This window comes from Pongo abelii, chromosome 15, assembly GCF_028885655.2.
Source record: "Pongo abelii isolate AG06213 chromosome 15, NHGRI_mPonAbe1-v2.0_pri, whole genome shotgun sequence".
Classification (NCBI taxonomy): Eukaryota; Metazoa; Chordata; class Mammalia; order Primates; family Hominidae; genus Pongo; species Pongo abelii.
The window spans coordinates 23,825,173-23,844,003 of NC_072000.2; the positions used below are offsets into that span (position 1 = coordinate 23,825,173).

The 18,831-nt window shown below is 44.5% G+C and overlaps 1 protein-coding gene across 4 annotated transcripts in view; it reads right to left on the minus strand.

Annotated features, from left to right (window-relative positions):
- The window catches only part of TEP1 (telomerase associated protein 1), a 46,356-nt gene extending 38,943 nt beyond the window's left edge, over nucleotides 1-7,413 (minus strand). Inside the window, exons 1-3 of one of the 4 annotated variants that reach the window (XM_063715430.1) lie at nucleotides 7,083-7,413; nucleotides 1,678-2,178; nucleotides 37-204 (exon numbers count right to left, since the gene is read on the minus strand). In XM_063715430.1, the coding sequence (XP_063571500.1) occupies nucleotides 37-204; nucleotides 1,678-2,154 (645 nt within the window). In that variant the 5' untranslated portion in view covers nucleotides 2,155-2,178; nucleotides 7,083-7,413. Of the gene's footprint in view, nucleotides 1-36; nucleotides 205-1,677; nucleotides 2,179-6,889 lie in introns of all 4 variants that reach the window. The other 3 variants (XM_063715433.1, XM_063715431.1, XM_063715432.1) reach the window with 3 other exon arrangements.
- Nucleotides 7,414-18,831: the final 11,418 nt, after the last annotated feature.

Below are 18,831 nucleotides of genomic sequence, written 5' to 3' on the forward strand. Positions count from 1 at the left end.
ACACCATTCATCTTTCCCCAACTCTTGAATTTTTACCTTCTTTTCCTGAAGGACATGGTCAGTAGGCTCTGGATGAGATTCAGAGGCTCCAGAGGTGAGCTTCACGGCTAGATCCTCCACTTCCTCCTCCTCTCCCAAGCTCAGACTATAAGAAGGCATTTGGGTCTCTGCCCCTTTCTTCTCTTCTGAATCAAACCAACGACCCTGGGGATAGTAGTGGCAGTTATGAATCACAGCAGTATCCACAGCCCCTCAAACCCAGATGGATCTGAAGGCAGCGCCAGACCATGGGGAAAGTCTACATCTCCATTAATAGCACCTCTAATCTCCTCTCCCTTCACACACCAGCACTGATGTGTCCTGTCTGACTTACTGCTCTCACACACCACCTTGCTCTACTCAACCTTCGGAGCCTTCACCCACATGCTTCATGATATGCCCCTGCTTTCATCTCTTCATTGATGTCACAACCTGGCAGCATGGGGCTCTTCACACACCTTTTAGGATATTAGTGAGATGTTTTGGGGGTCAGAAGAAAAAGGGCAAAGCCCCATATTAATCCCCCAGCAGCCTTGGGCTGCTTAACCTCTCTGAACCTCAGCTTTCTCTCATTCACTACCACCTATCTGATAGGGCCACTGGGAAATTAAATGGAGTGATATACGTACGTATGACTCTTTGCAAAATGCAAAGCCCTAAATCAATGTAAGATGGCAGCAGTTGTAATCCTGATAACAACCCTGTGAAGTAGATTGTCATTAAATTCATTTTAAAGGTGAGGAGATTAAAGCTCTAAAGGGTTAAGAGGTTGCCTAAGGTTGCATAGTTTGTAATTGGCAGAGACAGAAGAGGGTTCAGATTAGCCTTGTCCCTCAACCCGAAACACAAGTATACACAGAAGCAATGTGTGTCTATCTAGTGATTCTGAACTGTATACTAAATGTAGGCATGTAGACGTGTAAAAGTGGACATGTATTTGCACATGCACAGACAATTAAGTGGTCTCTGGTATAGGCCCTGATAGAGCTGTTGGAAAATTAATTAGCAGATGTATCTCATGCCTGATCTCAAAAGCACCTAACTGACTCTGCTATAGTAACATTAAGCTGGCTTTCCTGAGCAGAGGCTTCCTAAGGACAGGGACTGTTTTTTGTTGTGGTCTTTTGGGCTTTCATTTTTTTGAGACATAGTCTCTATCTGTTGCCCAGGCTGGAGTGCAGTGACACAATCTCGCCTCCCGGTTGAAGCAATTCTCGTGCCTCAGCCTCCCAAGAAGCTGGGATTACAGGTGCACGCCACCACACCTGGCTAATTTTTGTATTTTTGGTAGAGACAGGGTTTCATCGTGTTGCCCAGGCTGGTCTCAAACTCCTGGACTCAAGTGATCCACCCGCCTTGGCCTCCCAAAGTGCTGGGATTACAGGCATGAGCCACCGCACCCAGCCAGGACAGGAATTGTTTTTGATCTATTGCACAAAACCTCCAAAGTAGATACGCAATAAAAGTAACGATGCCAGTGAAGATGGTCCTGCAACAAAAGGCACCCTAGGAGAGGCTCTGAGGAGAGAAGATAGCCAGACACAGAGCAGCACAGAGGGAAACTGAGACACTGAAAGCTAGAGACAAGAGCATACAACAGACATGGCTGGAGTCAAGATGAGTGCCTGAAGCTATTACCAAAGTTGCTTCCTGAGCTGTCTCTGCGGCAGAGATGGATTTCAGGGCTATAGGGCAGGTTGAAAGGTCTAGTCCCTTAGAGAAATGCTGAGCCCTCCAACTTGGAGGCTCAGAGAGCAGGCAATTGCTGTTGTTCAGACAGTACAAATCAGCTTGCGTCATGTGAGATATCTGCAGACTCTGGAACAAAGGGCTGGCAGACACAGTGCTCTTTAGACTAGGGAGGGTGACCAGGCACCGGTTCTCCAAGGAGAGGATGTCTGGGTGGGCAGACACATATCCATGTGGTTTTTCCATGGTCTTCAGGTCAGGAAGCGTGGCTAGGCACTGGTTCTTCAAGGAGAGGATATCTGAGTTGGTAGATATATGCTGATGTAGTTTCTCCATGGGCTGTAAGTCAGGGAGCATAGCCAGGCACCGGTTCTCCAAGGAGAGGATGTCTGGATGGGCAGACACATGCCCATGGAGTTTTTCCATGGCTGAAACTCAGCTTGTATATGCCTAGAAGGACAGAAAAACAGGAGATGAGCACCTGGCTGCACTGAGCGTGTATTTGCATGAGAGCATATCTTCCCCACAGCTCTCCTGATAATGCCAATGATTTGTGGGTAGAAAACAACTAATGTTGTTTTTCCCAGGACTGGGTTCATCCAGAGAATATTCTAAGAGAGAGGGATAGCGAAAAGGTAAGGCAGAGGCTTAAGAGCAGAGAAATTAAGAAAAGACCAGGTGCAGTGGCTCATGCTTCTAATCCCAACACTTTGGGAGCTGAGGCAAGAGGATTCCTTGAGCCCAAGAGTTCGAGGCAAGCCTGGGCAACACGGTGAAACCTCATCTCTACAAAGTTTTAAAAAATAAAAAATATTTCTTAAAAAAAAAACAAAAAGGAATGGCTGGAGAGGAAGGGACATGCCTTCTCATAAGAAGGTAAAGGAGACCCAACTCCCCTGACCCCCGCTGCAGGACTATCAGTTTGATCCCTACTTAGTAGAGAGGCCTCGCACTATAATCTGGACTGTGGGTTCTTAGCTCCAGAGAAACAGGTACTTTAATCAAGTTGACAATATTCACCACCTCAGCTTCCTTGCCTCCTATTCACTCTTTAACCAACTAAGTGGGATTCTGTCCCCACCAGTCCACAAGTCCTCTTAGATAACCAAGGAACTTTTTGTTACTTCCATAAATAAATACATCTTGGCCTTTATCTTATTTCACCCCTCAAGTAGAATATGACATTGTTGATTACTCTCTCATTAGAACTCTCTCTTCCTTTGCTTTCCATGATGCTACTGTCCTGATTTTCTTCTTAAAACTATTCTGGCTAGATCTTCTGAGGGATTCTTTCTCTGCCATTTCTTAACATCAATGCTCCTTGCAGTTCTATTCTAATCCTTGTACATACTTCACTGGGGTGGTCTCACCCACTATGTGGCTCCAAATGACATTTCTGTGCTGGTGACTCACAGATCTATTCCTGGACCTGGTTCTCCCTTCTGAGCTTCATATTCACTTATCCATTTGCCTGTCGGACATCCCCACTGGATGACTCAAAGGTGCTCCAAATTCCACAGATCCTAAATGTATCATCTTTCTCCTTCTCATATCTCTGCCCCAAATCCATTCCCCTTCCTTTGCCCCCTCTGCCTACTGGAGCTGGAAGTGAGACAGACTTTACTTTGAATCCTCCTTTACCTTGGGATCTTGGTTGGATAAGATACTTAAATTCTCTGTGTCTCTAGGGTTTCCTCTTTTATAAAATTAAGAAAAATGCTGGCCGGGCGCGGTGGCTCACGCCTGTAATCCCAGCACTTTGGGAGGCCGAGGCGGGCGGATCACAAGGTCAGGAGATCGAGACTATCCTGGCTAACACAGTGAAACCCCATCTCTACTAAAAAAAAATACAAAAAATTAGCCGGGCATGGTGGTGGTCACCTGTAGTCCCAGCTACTCGGGAGGCTGAGGCAGGAGAATGGCATGAACCCGGGAGGGGGAGATTGCAATGAGCCAAGATTGGCTACTGCACTCCAGCCTGGGCGACAGAGCAAGACTCTGTCTCAAAAAAAAAAAAAAAAAAAAAAAAGCCTACCTCACAGAGTTGTTATAGACATAAATGAGAAAAAAATATTAGGCACTTTGAGCATTGCCTGGCACTAAGTGTTCAATATAGAAGCTATTATTATTTGTTGTTATTATCCAGTAAACTACTAAATCCTATTGATTCTACTCCCTCAGTGTCTCTCAAATCTATCCAATTCTCTCCATTCCGCCTACCACCACCTTTGTTGAAACCCTCTAATCCATGTGGTGACATACTATATATAGATTTGTCTAAAGGACCTCCCTGCTAGAGCCAGATGTGGTACCCTGTAATCGCAGCGACTCTCGAAGGCTGAGGCAGGAGGATCACTTGAGCCCAGGAGTTTAAAACCAGCCTGAGCTACATAGTGAGACTCCTTTTTTTTTGAGACAGAGTCTTGCTCTGTCACCCAGGCTGGAGTGCAATGGCACGATCTTGGCTCACTGCAACCTCCACCTCCCAGGTTCGATCCATTCTCCTGCCTCAGCCTCCCGAGTAGCTGGAATTACAGGCACCCGCCACTACGCCCAGCTAATTTTTTTTTTTTTTTTTGTATTTTTAGTAGAGAGGGTTTCGCTATGCTGGCCAGGCTGGTCTCAAACTCCTGACCTTGTGATCCACCCACCTTGGCCTCCCAAAGTGCTGGGATTACAGGTGTGAGCCACTGCGCCTGGCGGACTCCTTTTTTTTTTTCTTTTTTTAAAGCATGTTTGCTTATTAGCCCACTTGCTAATTGTTTCTCCTTTGTTTTTTTTTTTTTGCTTTTTGTTTTTTGAGATGGAGTCTCACTCTATTGCCAGACTGGAGTGCAGTGGCACAGTCTCAGCTCACTGCAACCTTGACTTCCTGGGTTCAAGCGATTCTCCTGCCTCAGCCTCCCAAGTAGCTGGGATTACAAGTGCACGCCACCACATCCAGCTAATTTTTGTATTTGTAGTAGAGACAGGGTTTCACCATGTTCATCAGGATGGTCTCGATCTCCCGACCTCATGATCCACCCACCTCAGCCTCCCAAAGTGCTAGGATTACAGGCGTGAGCCACCGCACTCAGCCTAATTGTTTCTCCTCACTGAAATAAAACTCCTTAAGGTAAGGGCTCCTTTGTCTTGCTCCCCTCTGCATCCTCAGCAGCACACACAAAACCCGTCTTCTGGTCACCTCCAAGCATCATCTCTCACTAACACCCCAATCTAACTCTCAGCACTCTAAGCTTCAATCATACAAATTTTATTTAGCTTATTAATTGCCATGGTATCTCTTGACTATGGGCCTTTGCACAGGCAGATCCCTGGAACACTCTTTCTTCTACCAACACCGCCCCTCCTTTACAAGGCCAAATGCTACTTTCCTCTCACTCTACAGGCTTCAGTTTCATCATCAACTCCTCCAAAAAGCCTGTGCTGACACCAAGCCCCAGTCTGGTTTAGGTGGCCTTCTCCTTGTTTTCACAACACCCATACTTCCCCTATCATAGAGCACATCACCTGTTTGTCTTTCTTCCCAATATACCATTAAGTTCCTGAGGAGAGAGACCCTTTTAGCCTTGTTAACCATTGTTCCCACAATTGCTGGTCAGTGGGATTCAGAGGCTTTTGAGAATCTGGTAAAAGCTATGGAGCTTTTTCACAGAAAAAAAAAAAGAGTATATACTGTTTTGTGCTCAATTTTCACAGTGTCTATGAAGCCCATTTATGGATCTCCCAGGATCTCCATAAACTGCAAATCAGAAACCTCTGCCTAACAGAATGCTTGAATTATACCTTCAGGAACCTATTTTCCGGCCGGGTGGGGTGTGATGGCTCACACCTGTAATCCTAGCACTTTGGGAGGCTGAGGTGGGAGGATCACTTGAAGTCAGGAGTTCAAGACCAGCCTGGGCAACATAGTGAGACCTCTATTTAAAAAAAAAAAAAAAAAAGGAATGTATTTTCTTATTTATTTGGACAAAGGCTAATCTCTCGTTCATATGTAAATATTTTGGGAATAATATTGTTAAGTCAACCACCTAAACTTAGTGTGAAAAAGCTTAGGGACAGGAGTACAGAACACTTCCAAGAAGACCTGAATGACTAACAATCCAGGGCCAAAAAGGACAACAGTATCTCACTGGACGTCAGTGTGACAAACACATAAAAAATGATGGCTTCTGTGCCCTATACACTTTGCTCATGTCGTTGCCCTATATAAGCCCCCAAGGAAAGGGGTGGGGAAACTCAGAATTGACTCAGATTTTTTTTTTTTAAAAGAGATCTCAAACCAAAAATAAACAGAAAAATAAGGACAGTTTATTGGAGCAACATAGTGAGACTGTCCTGTCCTTAAAAGGACAGTCTCACTATTTTGCTCATTTTATTTTTTTGCACCCTGGAGTTTTTGAAAGGAGATTCAGCTGAACCACAAATGGAAAGTTAAAGTTCCGTCCCCACTTCCATCTCTAGTTCCCTTCTCTGGAAGTAAACATTGCTAACAGTTTTATACTAATAGTTTCAGTTTCTATGCATATACAAATACATGCCTTCACCATCACCACTGCTTTTGCTTTTGCTTTTGCTTTACACAAACAGGATCATAAGTTAGACGCTATTCTGCACTTAGTATATCTCAGAGACTTTGCCCTATTAACACATTAATACCCACCTCACTCTTTCCTTTTTTTTTTTTGAGGCGGAATCTAGCTCTGTTGTTCAGCTCACTGAAATCTCTGCCTCCCGAGTTCAAGCGATTCTCCTGCCTTAGCCTTCCGAGTAACTGGGATTACAGGCGCCCACCACCATGTCTGGCTAATTTTTTGTATTTTCAGTAGAGAAGGTTTTCACCATGTTGGCCAGGCTGGTCTCAAACTCCTGACCTCAGGTGATCCCCAACCTCCGCCTCCCAAAGTGCTGGGATTACAGGCATGAACCACCGCGCCCGGCCTCCACCTCACTCTTCAAGTGGCTGTATGGTAGTCTAGCACATTTAAGCACAGTCTGGGTTTCTATTATTACAAACGGTTCTCATACTAGCATTTGTTGGTGACAGCCACTGTCCCCTTTCAATGGGCACACAGGGCAAGGAAGTAAGAGGGGATGACTCTCACGTGGTCCCTCTTCCTGTCCCTCCCTCTCCTTCAGCCTTCTCCTCCTCCTTTCTCACCTCCCCTTTCACGCAGTATACACTCCGTCCCCTTCCCGGAGCCGCCGGGAGGAGCAGGGTGGATGCACTCCTTGCTGAGTCTCGGGTGGTTCCTAACCGGCCCCGCCAGGCCCTTCCCACCCAGCTCTCAGCCTCAGAGCCCAGCGCCCTAGACCCAGGTCCAGGGCAAGTTCTGCCTGCGCTCGGACCCTACCTTAGACTGGGGCTGGAGACCCTGGGTGCCTGACCTGGGGCGTCCGATTCCCGCAGCAGGAAGCAGAAACTTCGCTCTGGATTCTGCCAGTGGGAAGGGTGGCGGCGGGGGGAGGAGCCGGATGCGGATCTGGGAAGAGACAGTGCGGGCGGAGACTCTCGGGCCCGGGCGGGGCGCAGCAGCTGCTGGAAGGGCAGCGAGCCGAGGGCCGGGCAAGACGACATGCCAGGCCGGCGACGCGAATGCCCAGGACCCCTGCAGCCTTTTCTGGGGCCCGAGTTTAGTTTGTTATTGTTTCTCTTTTTTTCCCTTTCGAGTCCTATTTTCTCCTGTCCCTAGGGCCTCCCCCTCTACCAAATTCGTCTCCTCTGGCTAATTTTCGTCTTTTTTTCTCCCATTAACTCTTCAAACACCGTTTCCTGGAAAAGATTTTAGCATGTTCGCTGCCTGTCTGTACACCTCTCCTTCCTAGCATCAAAGACGGTCAGACTCAATTCATCCTAAAGTTCCTCTGAGGAACTCCTTAAAAGGCGACGGAAAGCAGAAAGCAACCTCCTGTAACCAAGTGTAGACATCAGTCAATCAAAGTTCGCTGAACTGAGAGCAAGTACCTCCCCTCCTGTTGATCAGAAGAGAGATCCGTGGATCACACAGAATCTATCTGGAGCCATCCTGAATGATTAATGCTGAACCCTTTCAAGGAAGATGGAACCAGGCTTAGGAAAGAGACAATTAACCCTTAGGTTAATAATGCTAGCTTCATAAAGAAAGGACCAAATATAGTAGCAGGAGAAATATGCTTTCTGCCTTTATATAAAGCAGATTAGCTGTCTTCTGGAAAATATCATTGCTTTCCTTAGAGAGGTACCCTTGAGTCTCAGGTAATAGCTGAGCTTCCGCTCAGAATTGAGGGCATTCTATCCTCTATTAACTGAGCCAGTACCCCTTTCCTTCCTTAGAAACCTCCATTGCCACCCACCCCATCAGTCCCAACACTGCCTGCAATGGTCTTTATGTTTGTGTCTCCCCAAAATTTATATATTGAAACCCTAATCCCAATGCGATGGTATTTAGGGTGGGATCTCTGGGAGGTCATTAGGTCATGGAGTTTAGAATACTCATAAATGGGATTGGTGGCCTCATAAGGAGAGACGGAAGAGCTAGCTAGCTCTTTTTCCACGATATGAGGATACAAGAAAAGAGCCATCTGCAATCCCAAGGAAGGCCCTCATCTTCAGAAGCAGACCATGCTGGCAATCTGATCTTGGACTTCCATTCTCTAGAAATGTGAGAAATAATATTTGTTGTTTAAGCCATCCAGTCTACGATAATTTGTTATAGCAACCTGAACTAAAACATTTCCTTTTTATAACAAATATTTTAAAGCTCCTTTTATTTTCCTGAAACATAATTCATAAAGAATGTAACTTACCTCCACACACAATTTTAAACAAAAATTTAAAGACAAAAAGTAGAGACAGGGTTTTGCTATGTTGCCCAGGCTCTACCTCCAGGGCTCAAACAGTCCTCCTACGTTGGCCTCCCAAAGTGCTTGGATTACAGGCATAAGCCACCATGCCTGGCCAAAAAATTAGTAAAATCTCTTAAAGAGATATAAAGGAGTTTACAGCCATACCACCCTGAACGCGCCCAATCTCCTCTGATCTTGGAAGCTGAGCAGGGTTGGGCTTGGTTAGTACTTGGATGGGAGATAAAAGGAATAGTAGAAGGAATATGACTTACAATTAAATACTATGTGTTTAGATATGTAAATGCTTGTGCATAACATTCAAGAAGACACAATGTGGTACTCAGATATATGCATCTCTGTATAAAATCACCTCGAATGTAACAGCTACAAATGCAGAATGATACAGGCATTATAATGGCGATTCAAATGCCATGAACAGAATTACTGATGTGGTATGATTTTCCAGAATACTAAATAACTTTTGGCAGATTTTCAAACAAAACAAGGTATGATCATCCCATGATTTTCATAGTAGTTGCATCCCTGGGAAATTCAGCGTGTATTAAAACTACGCATAAAATGCCTTGTGTTTATATTTAAAATTAAATTATGGTCGGGCACGGTGGCTCACGCCTGTAATCCCAGCACTTGGGGAGGCCAAGGTGGGCAGATTACCTGAGGTCAGGAGTTTGAGACCAGCCTGGCCAACATGGTGAAACCTTGTCTCCACTAAAAATACAAAAATTAGCCGGGCATGGTGGCGGCCACCTGTAATCCCAGCTACTCGGGAGGCTGAGGCAGGAGAATGGCTTGAACCCAGGAGGTGGAGGTTGCAGTGAGCCGAGAGCACACCACTGCACTCCAGCCTGGGTGACAAGAGCAAAACTCCGACTTAAAAAAAAAAGAAAAAAATTAAGTTAGATCCTAATTAAAACAAGTTTTCAGCTACATGAATGACTGGCAAGTTATTCAAAGTTAAAGATGCAGAAATGTCACTCATTGTGTGGTAGTGTCCCAAACAGTTCCTGAATGTTGAGCTGTCCTGGGCGCTACCCATTTAAATGTGTAAAATCATCCTAATTATTGTGAAAGCCAAAAACACCCCCTAGAGGGCAGTGCCACTCACATCGAAAACCATCATTAGCGGTCTGTTTAGAGGAGAAAGAGAGGAGTTTGGTGAGGGAACACAAGAGCTAGGAAATCGGAAAGAAAGGGTTATGTGAGGTGACTACAGTGGGAGCATACTGAGGAGAAAGAAGTGAGGGGAGGGATTGAAAGAGTCCACACAGGGCCTTTCTTCTGAAGGCCAGCTTTATAAGGCCTCTTCCCCATAGAATATACCTTAGATAATAATCCCAACCTCAAGACCTCGTAGTCTGTGACTCTCTGTGGGAAACACCTGCCCCATCAGTGACAGAACAGCATATGCAAGCCCTTCCATCATATTCCCATAAATATCAGACCTGAGAAGACTGGCAATACAGGAGGGAAGGCAATTGGTGATGGCTTCCTGATTGGCTTTGAGGATCTAGATTTACTTTCTGGTTTCCTGAAGCAGCAAAGGGATTCAAGGCCAGCAAGTCTTGTACATTGGAACTACCTGGAGATAGTTTAAAAATTCCAAAGTCCGGGCCACACCCCAGACCAATTAAATTGCAATCACCCAGAGTAGGACCCAGGCATCAGTAGTTTTTGAAGTTTCCTAGGTGCTATGGTCTGAATATGTCCCCCAAAATTCATGTTGAAACTCGATCTGCAATGCGATAATATTAAGGGTTGGGGCCTTTAGGAGGGATTAAGTCGTGAGAGCAGAGCCCTTATGAATGGAGTTTGCAGCCTTATAAAAGGGCTAGAAGAAACCAGCAGTCACTCCTTTGTTTGCCCTTCCACCTTCTGCCATGAGAAGATGCAGCAAGAAGGTATGTTCTCACCAGACACCAAATGCTAGTGCCTTGATCTTGGACTTCCCAGCCTCCAGAATTATGAGAAATAAATTTCTATTATCTATAAAATTACCCAGTCTCAGGTATTTTGGTATAGCAGCACAAATGGATGGAGACATCAGGTGATACTAATGTGCAGAAAAGTTTAGGAACCTCTGCTCGAGGGTCTCACTAATCAAAGTATGGGATTGTGGACCACAACATCAATATCACCTTGTTGGAAATGCAGATTCTCAGGCTCTACCCCACATCTACTGAATCAGAATCTTTTAACAATATTTCCAGGTTATTCCCACTCACATTAAAGTTTGAGAAACGCTGATCCAGACAAGTGGCGTGGAACCTGAGAATCTGTATTTCCAAACACTGGGGTCAGGGCCCAGTGATTTGCATTTTAACAAGCTCTCCGGTTGGTTTTGGTACATGCTTATATTTAAGAATCCCTAATTAGGCAGGGTATGGTGGCTTATGACTATAATCCCAGCACTTTGGGAGGCCAAGCGGGCAGATCACTTGAGCTCAGGAGTTTGAGACCAGCCTGGGCAACATGTTGAAACCCTGTCTCTACAAAAAATGCCAAAAAAAAAAAAAAAAAAAATAGCTAGGCATGGTGGTGCACACCTGTAGTCCTTGCTACTTGTGGAGCTGAGGCAGGAGGATTGCTTGAGTCCAGGAAGTCAAGGCGGCAGTGAGCTGTGTTTGTGTCCCTGCAACCTGGGTGACAAAGCAAGACCCTATCTCAAAAAAAAAAAAAAAAGCTCTGATTTAAACGAAGATTGTTGCTCATCTCTTTTGAAAATTTCTGATTCAGTAGGTAGGTCTGAGATGGAACCTGAGAATTTGCACTTCCAGCAATTTCTCAGGTAATCATGACTCTTCTCTCTGATCTGAGGTAAACATTTTAAAAACTATTAATCTAGGATGATTACCTAAACAGGAGCGATAGTTACTACCTACCACACGGCAGAGGTAGGTAGTAAATAATGCACCCGTCACACTTGAATTGCATATATAAATTAAAAATTTGGCCCAATTCCCAGATATTCTGTTCCAATCACACAGCCACTGAATGATCCCTAAAGGACATTTCAGCTGTGTTTTGAGGAGCCAGATAAACTATCTCTGCCTTGCAACAGAGAAAACCTTTCAACTGGCAAGATGTTCATAATGTTCAAATTCAGCTTTTCATACCCGTAGGAAGTGCTAGTCATATTGCCAATATTTGCTTCTTTGAGTCATGCTTTCCTAAGTTAGCCCTTCCCTTGAGTTGAAGCAATCTTTCTTCAGATTACTATCATTAGAATAAATCAGGAGTTTTGCCAATCAAATAACTATACCAGGGCTGGGAAGATGTGCCATTTCCCACTGGAATGAAATCACTTAACTCTCACAGAACCGTCTTACTTTCCTTATTTGCAAGTTCTTAAAGGACAATTCACTTTCTCCTGTATATAGGCCTACACCACCTCACTGTTGATCAGTAGCATTGAGCTGCAATGGCCAACTGATGGGTGTAGTATCCAGACTGATTTGTCTCTGGGACAAAGGAGTGCCACCCCCTCAGTCTTCCCTTTTGGGAAGGGTCCTACCACCTATTAAAATTGCTCACTTGTGGTCAGTTTTCTTGCACATTCATTGTCCTCCTCTACTTTGATCAACAAACATCTGCTAATCCCCTGTCAAAGAATAGTGCTAGTACATGGGTAAAATGTATACAACATGCCTTCTTCTCAAGACTTCATCATCTTGTAGAGATAGACACATGTAGAAATCACAAAAACACAAGGCAAATAAAGAGAAGTGCTATAATGGACTAAGAAACAAACTATAGGGTTATATAGGTGAGAGCAAGGATCTCAAGCAACTCCCTGGAGAGATGGACTTCGAACTGGGAAAGGCAGGTCTCTGATAAGCTGGGAGGGGAGTGACCAGTAGGAAGTGGAAAGGCCATTGGTTTTACCTGATTTTTTTCTTCTTTGTGAATGATTACCTTTAGATTCACAGTATGTGTTTGTTTGACCTAACCATCGCAACTTAAAGCATCACACAAGCCGTGATATGTGGACAAGCACACACTTACTGGATAGCCACTTGTCACCTCAGACAAGCCCTTCTGGGCCATAAGAAAGCAGATTACAAGAACCTCAGTGTCTTCTCCCTTCTGACTCTTCTGAATCAAAACAACCCTGCATTTGGCCTCTAGTCTGTTGACATTTGCCAATGTCTTTCTTCATTTTTCTTTCTTTTTTTTTTTTTTTTTTGAGGCACAGTCTTGCTGTGTCGCCCAGGCTGGAGTGCAGTGGCACGATCTCAGTTCACTACAACCTCTGCCTCCTGGGTTCAAGCAATTCTCCTGCCTCAGCCTCCTGAGTAGCTGAGATTACAGGCACCCACCGCCATGCCCGGCTCATTTTTTGTATTTTTAGTAGAGACAAGCTTTCACCATCTTGGCCAGGCTGGTCTCAAACTCCTGACCTCAGGTGATCCGCCCGCCTCGACTTCCCAAAGTGCTGGGATTACAGGCAGGAGCCACCGTGGCTGGCCTCTTTCTTCATCTTTCTTCAAGGACATTCCTCACTGACTAGTCTCCCTAATCAGGTATGGTAATTAAAATAGGCCACAAATTCTTTGCTTCCTCTCCCATTGAGAGGCAGAGTCTTAATTCCTTCTTGAAACTGGGCTGACCTGGTCACTTGTTTGACCAATATAATGTGGCAGCAGTTGCATTCTGGGACTTCTGAGGCTAGGTCAAAGGAAACTTGCCCTTCCTCCAGGACTCTGGAATACTCCCTTGGGAAGCCCTGAGCTGTCATGTGAGTCCAACTACCCTAACACTGCCACTCTAAAGAGGCCACATGTAGGTGTTTCAATTAACACACTCAACTGAGCTCAGCCTTCTAGCCATCTCTACCAGGGCACCAGACAGGGCACATCTCTGGTGCCCTGGTGGAGAAAGAAGCTGTCTTAAGTCCTTCAGATCAGTTCATCTACCAATTGTCTATCATCAAGTAACTTCCACTAATGACACATGAAACAGAAGAATCATCTAGTGGAAGCCTGCCTAAATTTAGTGAAGTCATATACACATAAAATTGTGAAATATGATTAAATGGTTGTTGTTTTAAGTCACAAAGTTTTGGGCAGCAAATGATAACTGGTACATTAGGCCTGCAAAATATAAGACAGTTTACATCAGGGTACTCTCTAATCATCCTACTTTGTTTTTTTTTTTTGAGACAAAAACAGTATGCCTGATCTCAAAAAGGATTTGAGTCCTGCTTTCGGATGGGATGAGGCAGAAGTAATTGGAAGTCAAATTTGGATTTCAAAGTAGTGAACTTGGTGCCGGGCACAGTGGCTCACACCTGTAATCCCAGCACTTTGGAAGGCAGAGGCAGGCAGATCACCTGAGGTCAGGAGTTCGAGACCAGCCTGGCCAACATGGTAAAACCTCGTCTGTACTAAAAATACAAAATTAGCTGGGTGTGGGGGCGTGCACCTGTAATCCCAGCTACTTGGGAGGCTGAGACTGGAGAACTGCTTGAACCTGGGAGGCGGAGGTTGCAGTGAGCCAAGATCCCGCCACTACACTCCAGCCTAGGCAACAAGAGTGAAACTCCGTGTCAAAAAAAAAAAAAAGAAAAAGAAAAAGAAAAAAAAGGCCGGGCATGGTGGCTCATGCCTGTAATCCCAACACTTTGGGAGGCCGAGGTGGGCGGATCATGAGGTCAAGAGATCAAGACCATCCTGGCCAACATGGTGAAACACCATCTCTACTAAAAACACAAAAACTAGCTGGGCATGGTGGCGTGCACCTGTAGTCCCAGCTACTCGAGAGGCTGAGACAGGAGAATTGCTTGAACCTGGGAACGTGGAGGTTGCAGTGAGCTGAGACCGTGCCACTGCACTCCAGCCTGGTGACAGAGAGAGACTCCGTCCCAAAAAAAAAAAAAAAAAAAATAGTGAACTTGGAACATTTTAACGACTTGTGGGAAGAATTAAAAAAATATGGGAATTCAGATAATCAGGGAAGAACTGGAATACTTGGCTGCAATCCAAGATATGGGTGAAGATAGTATATTACATATATATATATTTTTTTTTTTTTTTTTTTTTTTGAGATGGAATTTTGCTTTTGTTGCCCAGGCTGGAGTGCAGTGGCATAATCTTGGCTCACTGCAACCTCTGCCTCCTGGGTTCAAGCAATTCTCCTGCCTCAGCCTCCCAAGTAGCTGGGATTACAGGCACCTGCCACCACCACTGGCTAATTTTTTGTCTTTTTAGTAGAGACAAGGTTTCACCATGTTGTCCTGGCTGGGCTGGTCTTGAACTCCTGACCTCAGGTGATCCGCCCACCTCTGCCTCCCAAAGTGCTGGGATTACAGGAGTGAGCCACCACAGCCGGCCAGATAATATATTATATATTAAATATGGTTGTTTAAACATGAACTCTGGAGTCCAACAGATCTGGGTTTATTTTTTATTTTTTTATTTTTATTTTTTGAGACAAAGGTCTTGAAACATGTGCCACCACACCTGGTCCAATGCATCTGTGTTTAAATCCTCCTCTGCTACTGACTAGCAGTGTGACCTAAGCTGTAGAAGAAAATAAGGTTAATAATCTCAACCCTCAATAGGGCCAGCGAGTGGTCCTTGAGTCTGCCGTAAGATCACATGATGCAGATGTGGCAAAGGGGCCAGGCTAGCTTCTCCATTTGAAAAGTCTCACCTCCTGTCTCATTTTCATAACAATCCCAAGCTCAATACATCCTAATAAGCGAAAAAAATCTGTTGGAAGGAAGAACCCACTACCCCTTGCTCTGGCTGAGCGTCTTTTAAATTCACGGCTATTTGCATTACAGCAATTGGATGTTAATTTTTCAAGACCATGTCTCCAAACCTCCAGTGGCACTTATACTCGCTCATTGCTCCCACTTGTAGAGCCCATGTATGAGTTTCATGGATAAAGCTTGCCACTCAAGTGGAGATGGAGCTACATGAGAGAGGAGACATAATAAAGTCCTTCTACCGGTTTAAATACATGCTCAACATTTACAAACTCCTCTAATCTTCCAGTTTTCTCATCTATAAAGTGGGAATAATAATAGCACCCACTTTTTATGGGCTGTATTGTCATTCAAATTAGATAACATACATAAAGCACTTAGCATACCACCTGGCATATAGCTAGCACAAATAATGATAACTATAATCTAAAACAAGCAGTTCTAGGCTGGGCACAGTGGCTCACGCCTGTAATCCCAGCACTTTGGGAGGCTAAGGCAGGTGGATCACCTGAGGCCGGGAGCTCAAGACTAGCTTGGACAAGATGGTAAAATCCCATATCTACTAAAAATACAAAAATTAGCCAGGTGTAGTGGCGGACTCCTGTAATCCCAGCTACTCTGGAGGCTGAGGCAGGAGAATCACTTGAATCCAGGAGGTGGAGGTTGCAGTGAGCCGAAATTGTACCACTGCACTCCAGCCTGGGCGACAGAGTGAGACTCTGTTTCAAAAAAATAAAAAATAAAACAAGCAGTTCTTACTCTGTAATGAAAGAGTTGGCTTTCATCAGTGACAGTTTGCTTGAAAAGTGTGTATTGGGGCTCAGATTGTCTACCTGGCAATTAGTCAAACTGATATATTAGCCAGGCACGGTGGCTCACTCCTGTAATCCCAGCACTTTGGGAGGCTGAGGCGGGCGGATCAATTGAGGTCAGGAGTTCAAGACCAGCCTGGCCAACATGGTGAAACCCTGTCTCTACTAAAAATACAAAAATTAGCTGGGTATGTGCCTATAATCCCAGCTACTTGGGAGGCTGAGGTAGGAGAATCGCTTGAACCCGGGAGGTGGAGGTTGCAGTGAGCGGAGACTGCGCCACTGCACTCCAGCCTGGGAGACAGAGCAAGACTCTGTCTCAAACAAAACAAAACAAAACACCAACTAACTGATATATAGCTCTCTAACTATATGCCTTGGCCTCAGTTGGAATCCAGATGAATCTGCTTCCCTGTCTCAGGAGTACATCAGGCTGGAGTAGCTTATAACCTTCTGTACGGTACTCATGGTCTCAGCAGTCTGTCACTACAGTACACTGGCCTCCTTGTTTGGCATCATTTAGCTCTCTGATCTAAAAGGATATCTCCTAGGAACTTGACTTATAGATTACCAAGGCACACTTTTCCAAATGTGCCTAGAGGTCCTTAGGACTATCCCAAGTTGTGGGGTTCATGAGCTATAATAACACTGGTGTTTACAATACCATTATGGTGCTTATTTTATGGGGTATGAACTTAGAATTCAAACTGGTTAAAGGACTTACTCATAATTACCAAAGCAACAATTGAATTGAAACTTGAAGCCAAGTTACTGAATCTAGCTCAGTACACTTTCAAGGCTATACTTTTTTTTTGTCATTCCTCTAATACTGCTATTTGTCTGTTCTCACATTACTATAAAGAAATACCCGAGACTGGGTAATTTATAAAGAAAAGACGTTTAATTGTCTCATGGTTCTGCAGGCTATACAGGAAGCATGGCAGCATCTGCTTCTGGGGAGGCCTCAGGAAGTTTCCAATCATGGCAGAAGGCAAAGGAGGTGTGAAACGTCTTACATGGCAGGAGCAGGAGCAAGAAAGAGAGGGAGGCGGGAGGTGCTACACACTTCTAAACAACAAGATCTCACGAAAACTCACTACCAGAAGAACACCACCAGGGGAATGGGGCTAAACCTGTCATGGAAACCACTCCCGTGACCCATCACCTCCCACCAGGCCCCACCTCTGACACTGGGGATTACAATTTGACATGAGATATGTGCAGGGACACAGATCCAAAACATATCAAATTCGAAATATAGATTATTATATTCTGAATCAGCTATAGTAATAATACCATGATCATTTCTCTCTCAGAGAAAAAAGACTATAATCTCACCACTAATGATATATATGTATGCATGTATATACACATAAGTATGTATCTATCTATAATTTTTTTTGGTAGGTGTTTTACCAGGAGCTGTGATAAATTCACACCGTTTCACTTAGGGCTCCTTGATCTCAAGGGCTAGACAGGATTTAGAATATAGTCTATGATCCTGAAAGAGTAATTATGACTGTCCTGTCTATAGACCTCATCTGTGATGTTTGTCTTAGCCTGCCTGTTGGTCCTAATGTATGTGAGAGACTAGTTTCATGAAAAGCCTTCTTCTTCATTATCTAGACTGTGTACCACATACCTTTATTTCCTAAGCTGTGTAACAAAAGGTTTGAATTACATGATCTCTGAAACCTCTCCATTCTATAATTCTATTAAACAATCTTTCTATGCAATTTTTCTTTTATTCCTTTTTTTTTCGAGATGGGGTCTCACTATGTCATCCAGGCTGGACTCGAACTCCTGAGCTCAAGCGATCCCACCTCAGCCTTCTGAAGAGCTGGAACTATGGGCGTGTAGCACAGTGCCTGGCAGTTTTTCATTCTTTTGATTGAACATTGTTGCTGCTACAACCCAGAGTGTCTGTCTGGGTAAGTAATAATTCTTGGTTTCACAGCTAGTGAAATTTTCATATAAATTTGCTCTTCTATCTTTTTAAACCTTCCTTGCTGTCAATTTTCCATGTATTATTGTTATTAATTTGAGACAGAGTCTCACTCTATCACCCAGGCTGGAGTGCAGTAGCGTGATCTCAGCTCACTGCAACCTCCGTCTCCCGGGTTCAAACAATTCTCATGCCTCAGCCTCCTAAGTAGCTGGAATTACAGGTATGTGTCACCACACCTGGCTAAGAATTTTCCGTATATATTATATTCAACATAGAAAAGATTGGGAGAAGACACTAAGTCAGTTTTTCTTTCGGTAGTCCAGTATTATATGATGAGTCGAGTAAAGAAGAAAAGATAAAGGAAAATAAGCTCAGGATGATTCCAAAGCTTCAGGTCCAGGAAACAGGGGAAATGATAGTGCCAATAAAGCATGAGGAATCTGAACTAATGATGCTGGCACATCTAAATGGAGGTGAGAATCAGTGAAAAAAATCAGACTAGAACCCAGGCGAACCATCAAGGTTGGAGACAGAGTGGAGGTGAGTTTCCTAACAGGGAGTGTAAAGCAAAGGAAAGGAAGAACGTAAGCAACTCAGGACTAGGCACAGGAGACAAGTGATGCATAGAGTCCCACACACTTACTTGTACTAAACATTAGCCTGCATGTCCGGTCCTACCCAGTACCTGAGTCAACCTTGGAAAGATAAGAGAGATATCAGAAATTTCACCCTCACCAGCAAAGGGGGTTGAGGGAAGAGTGTTGGGGGAGCTATTAGCGAGCATCTAG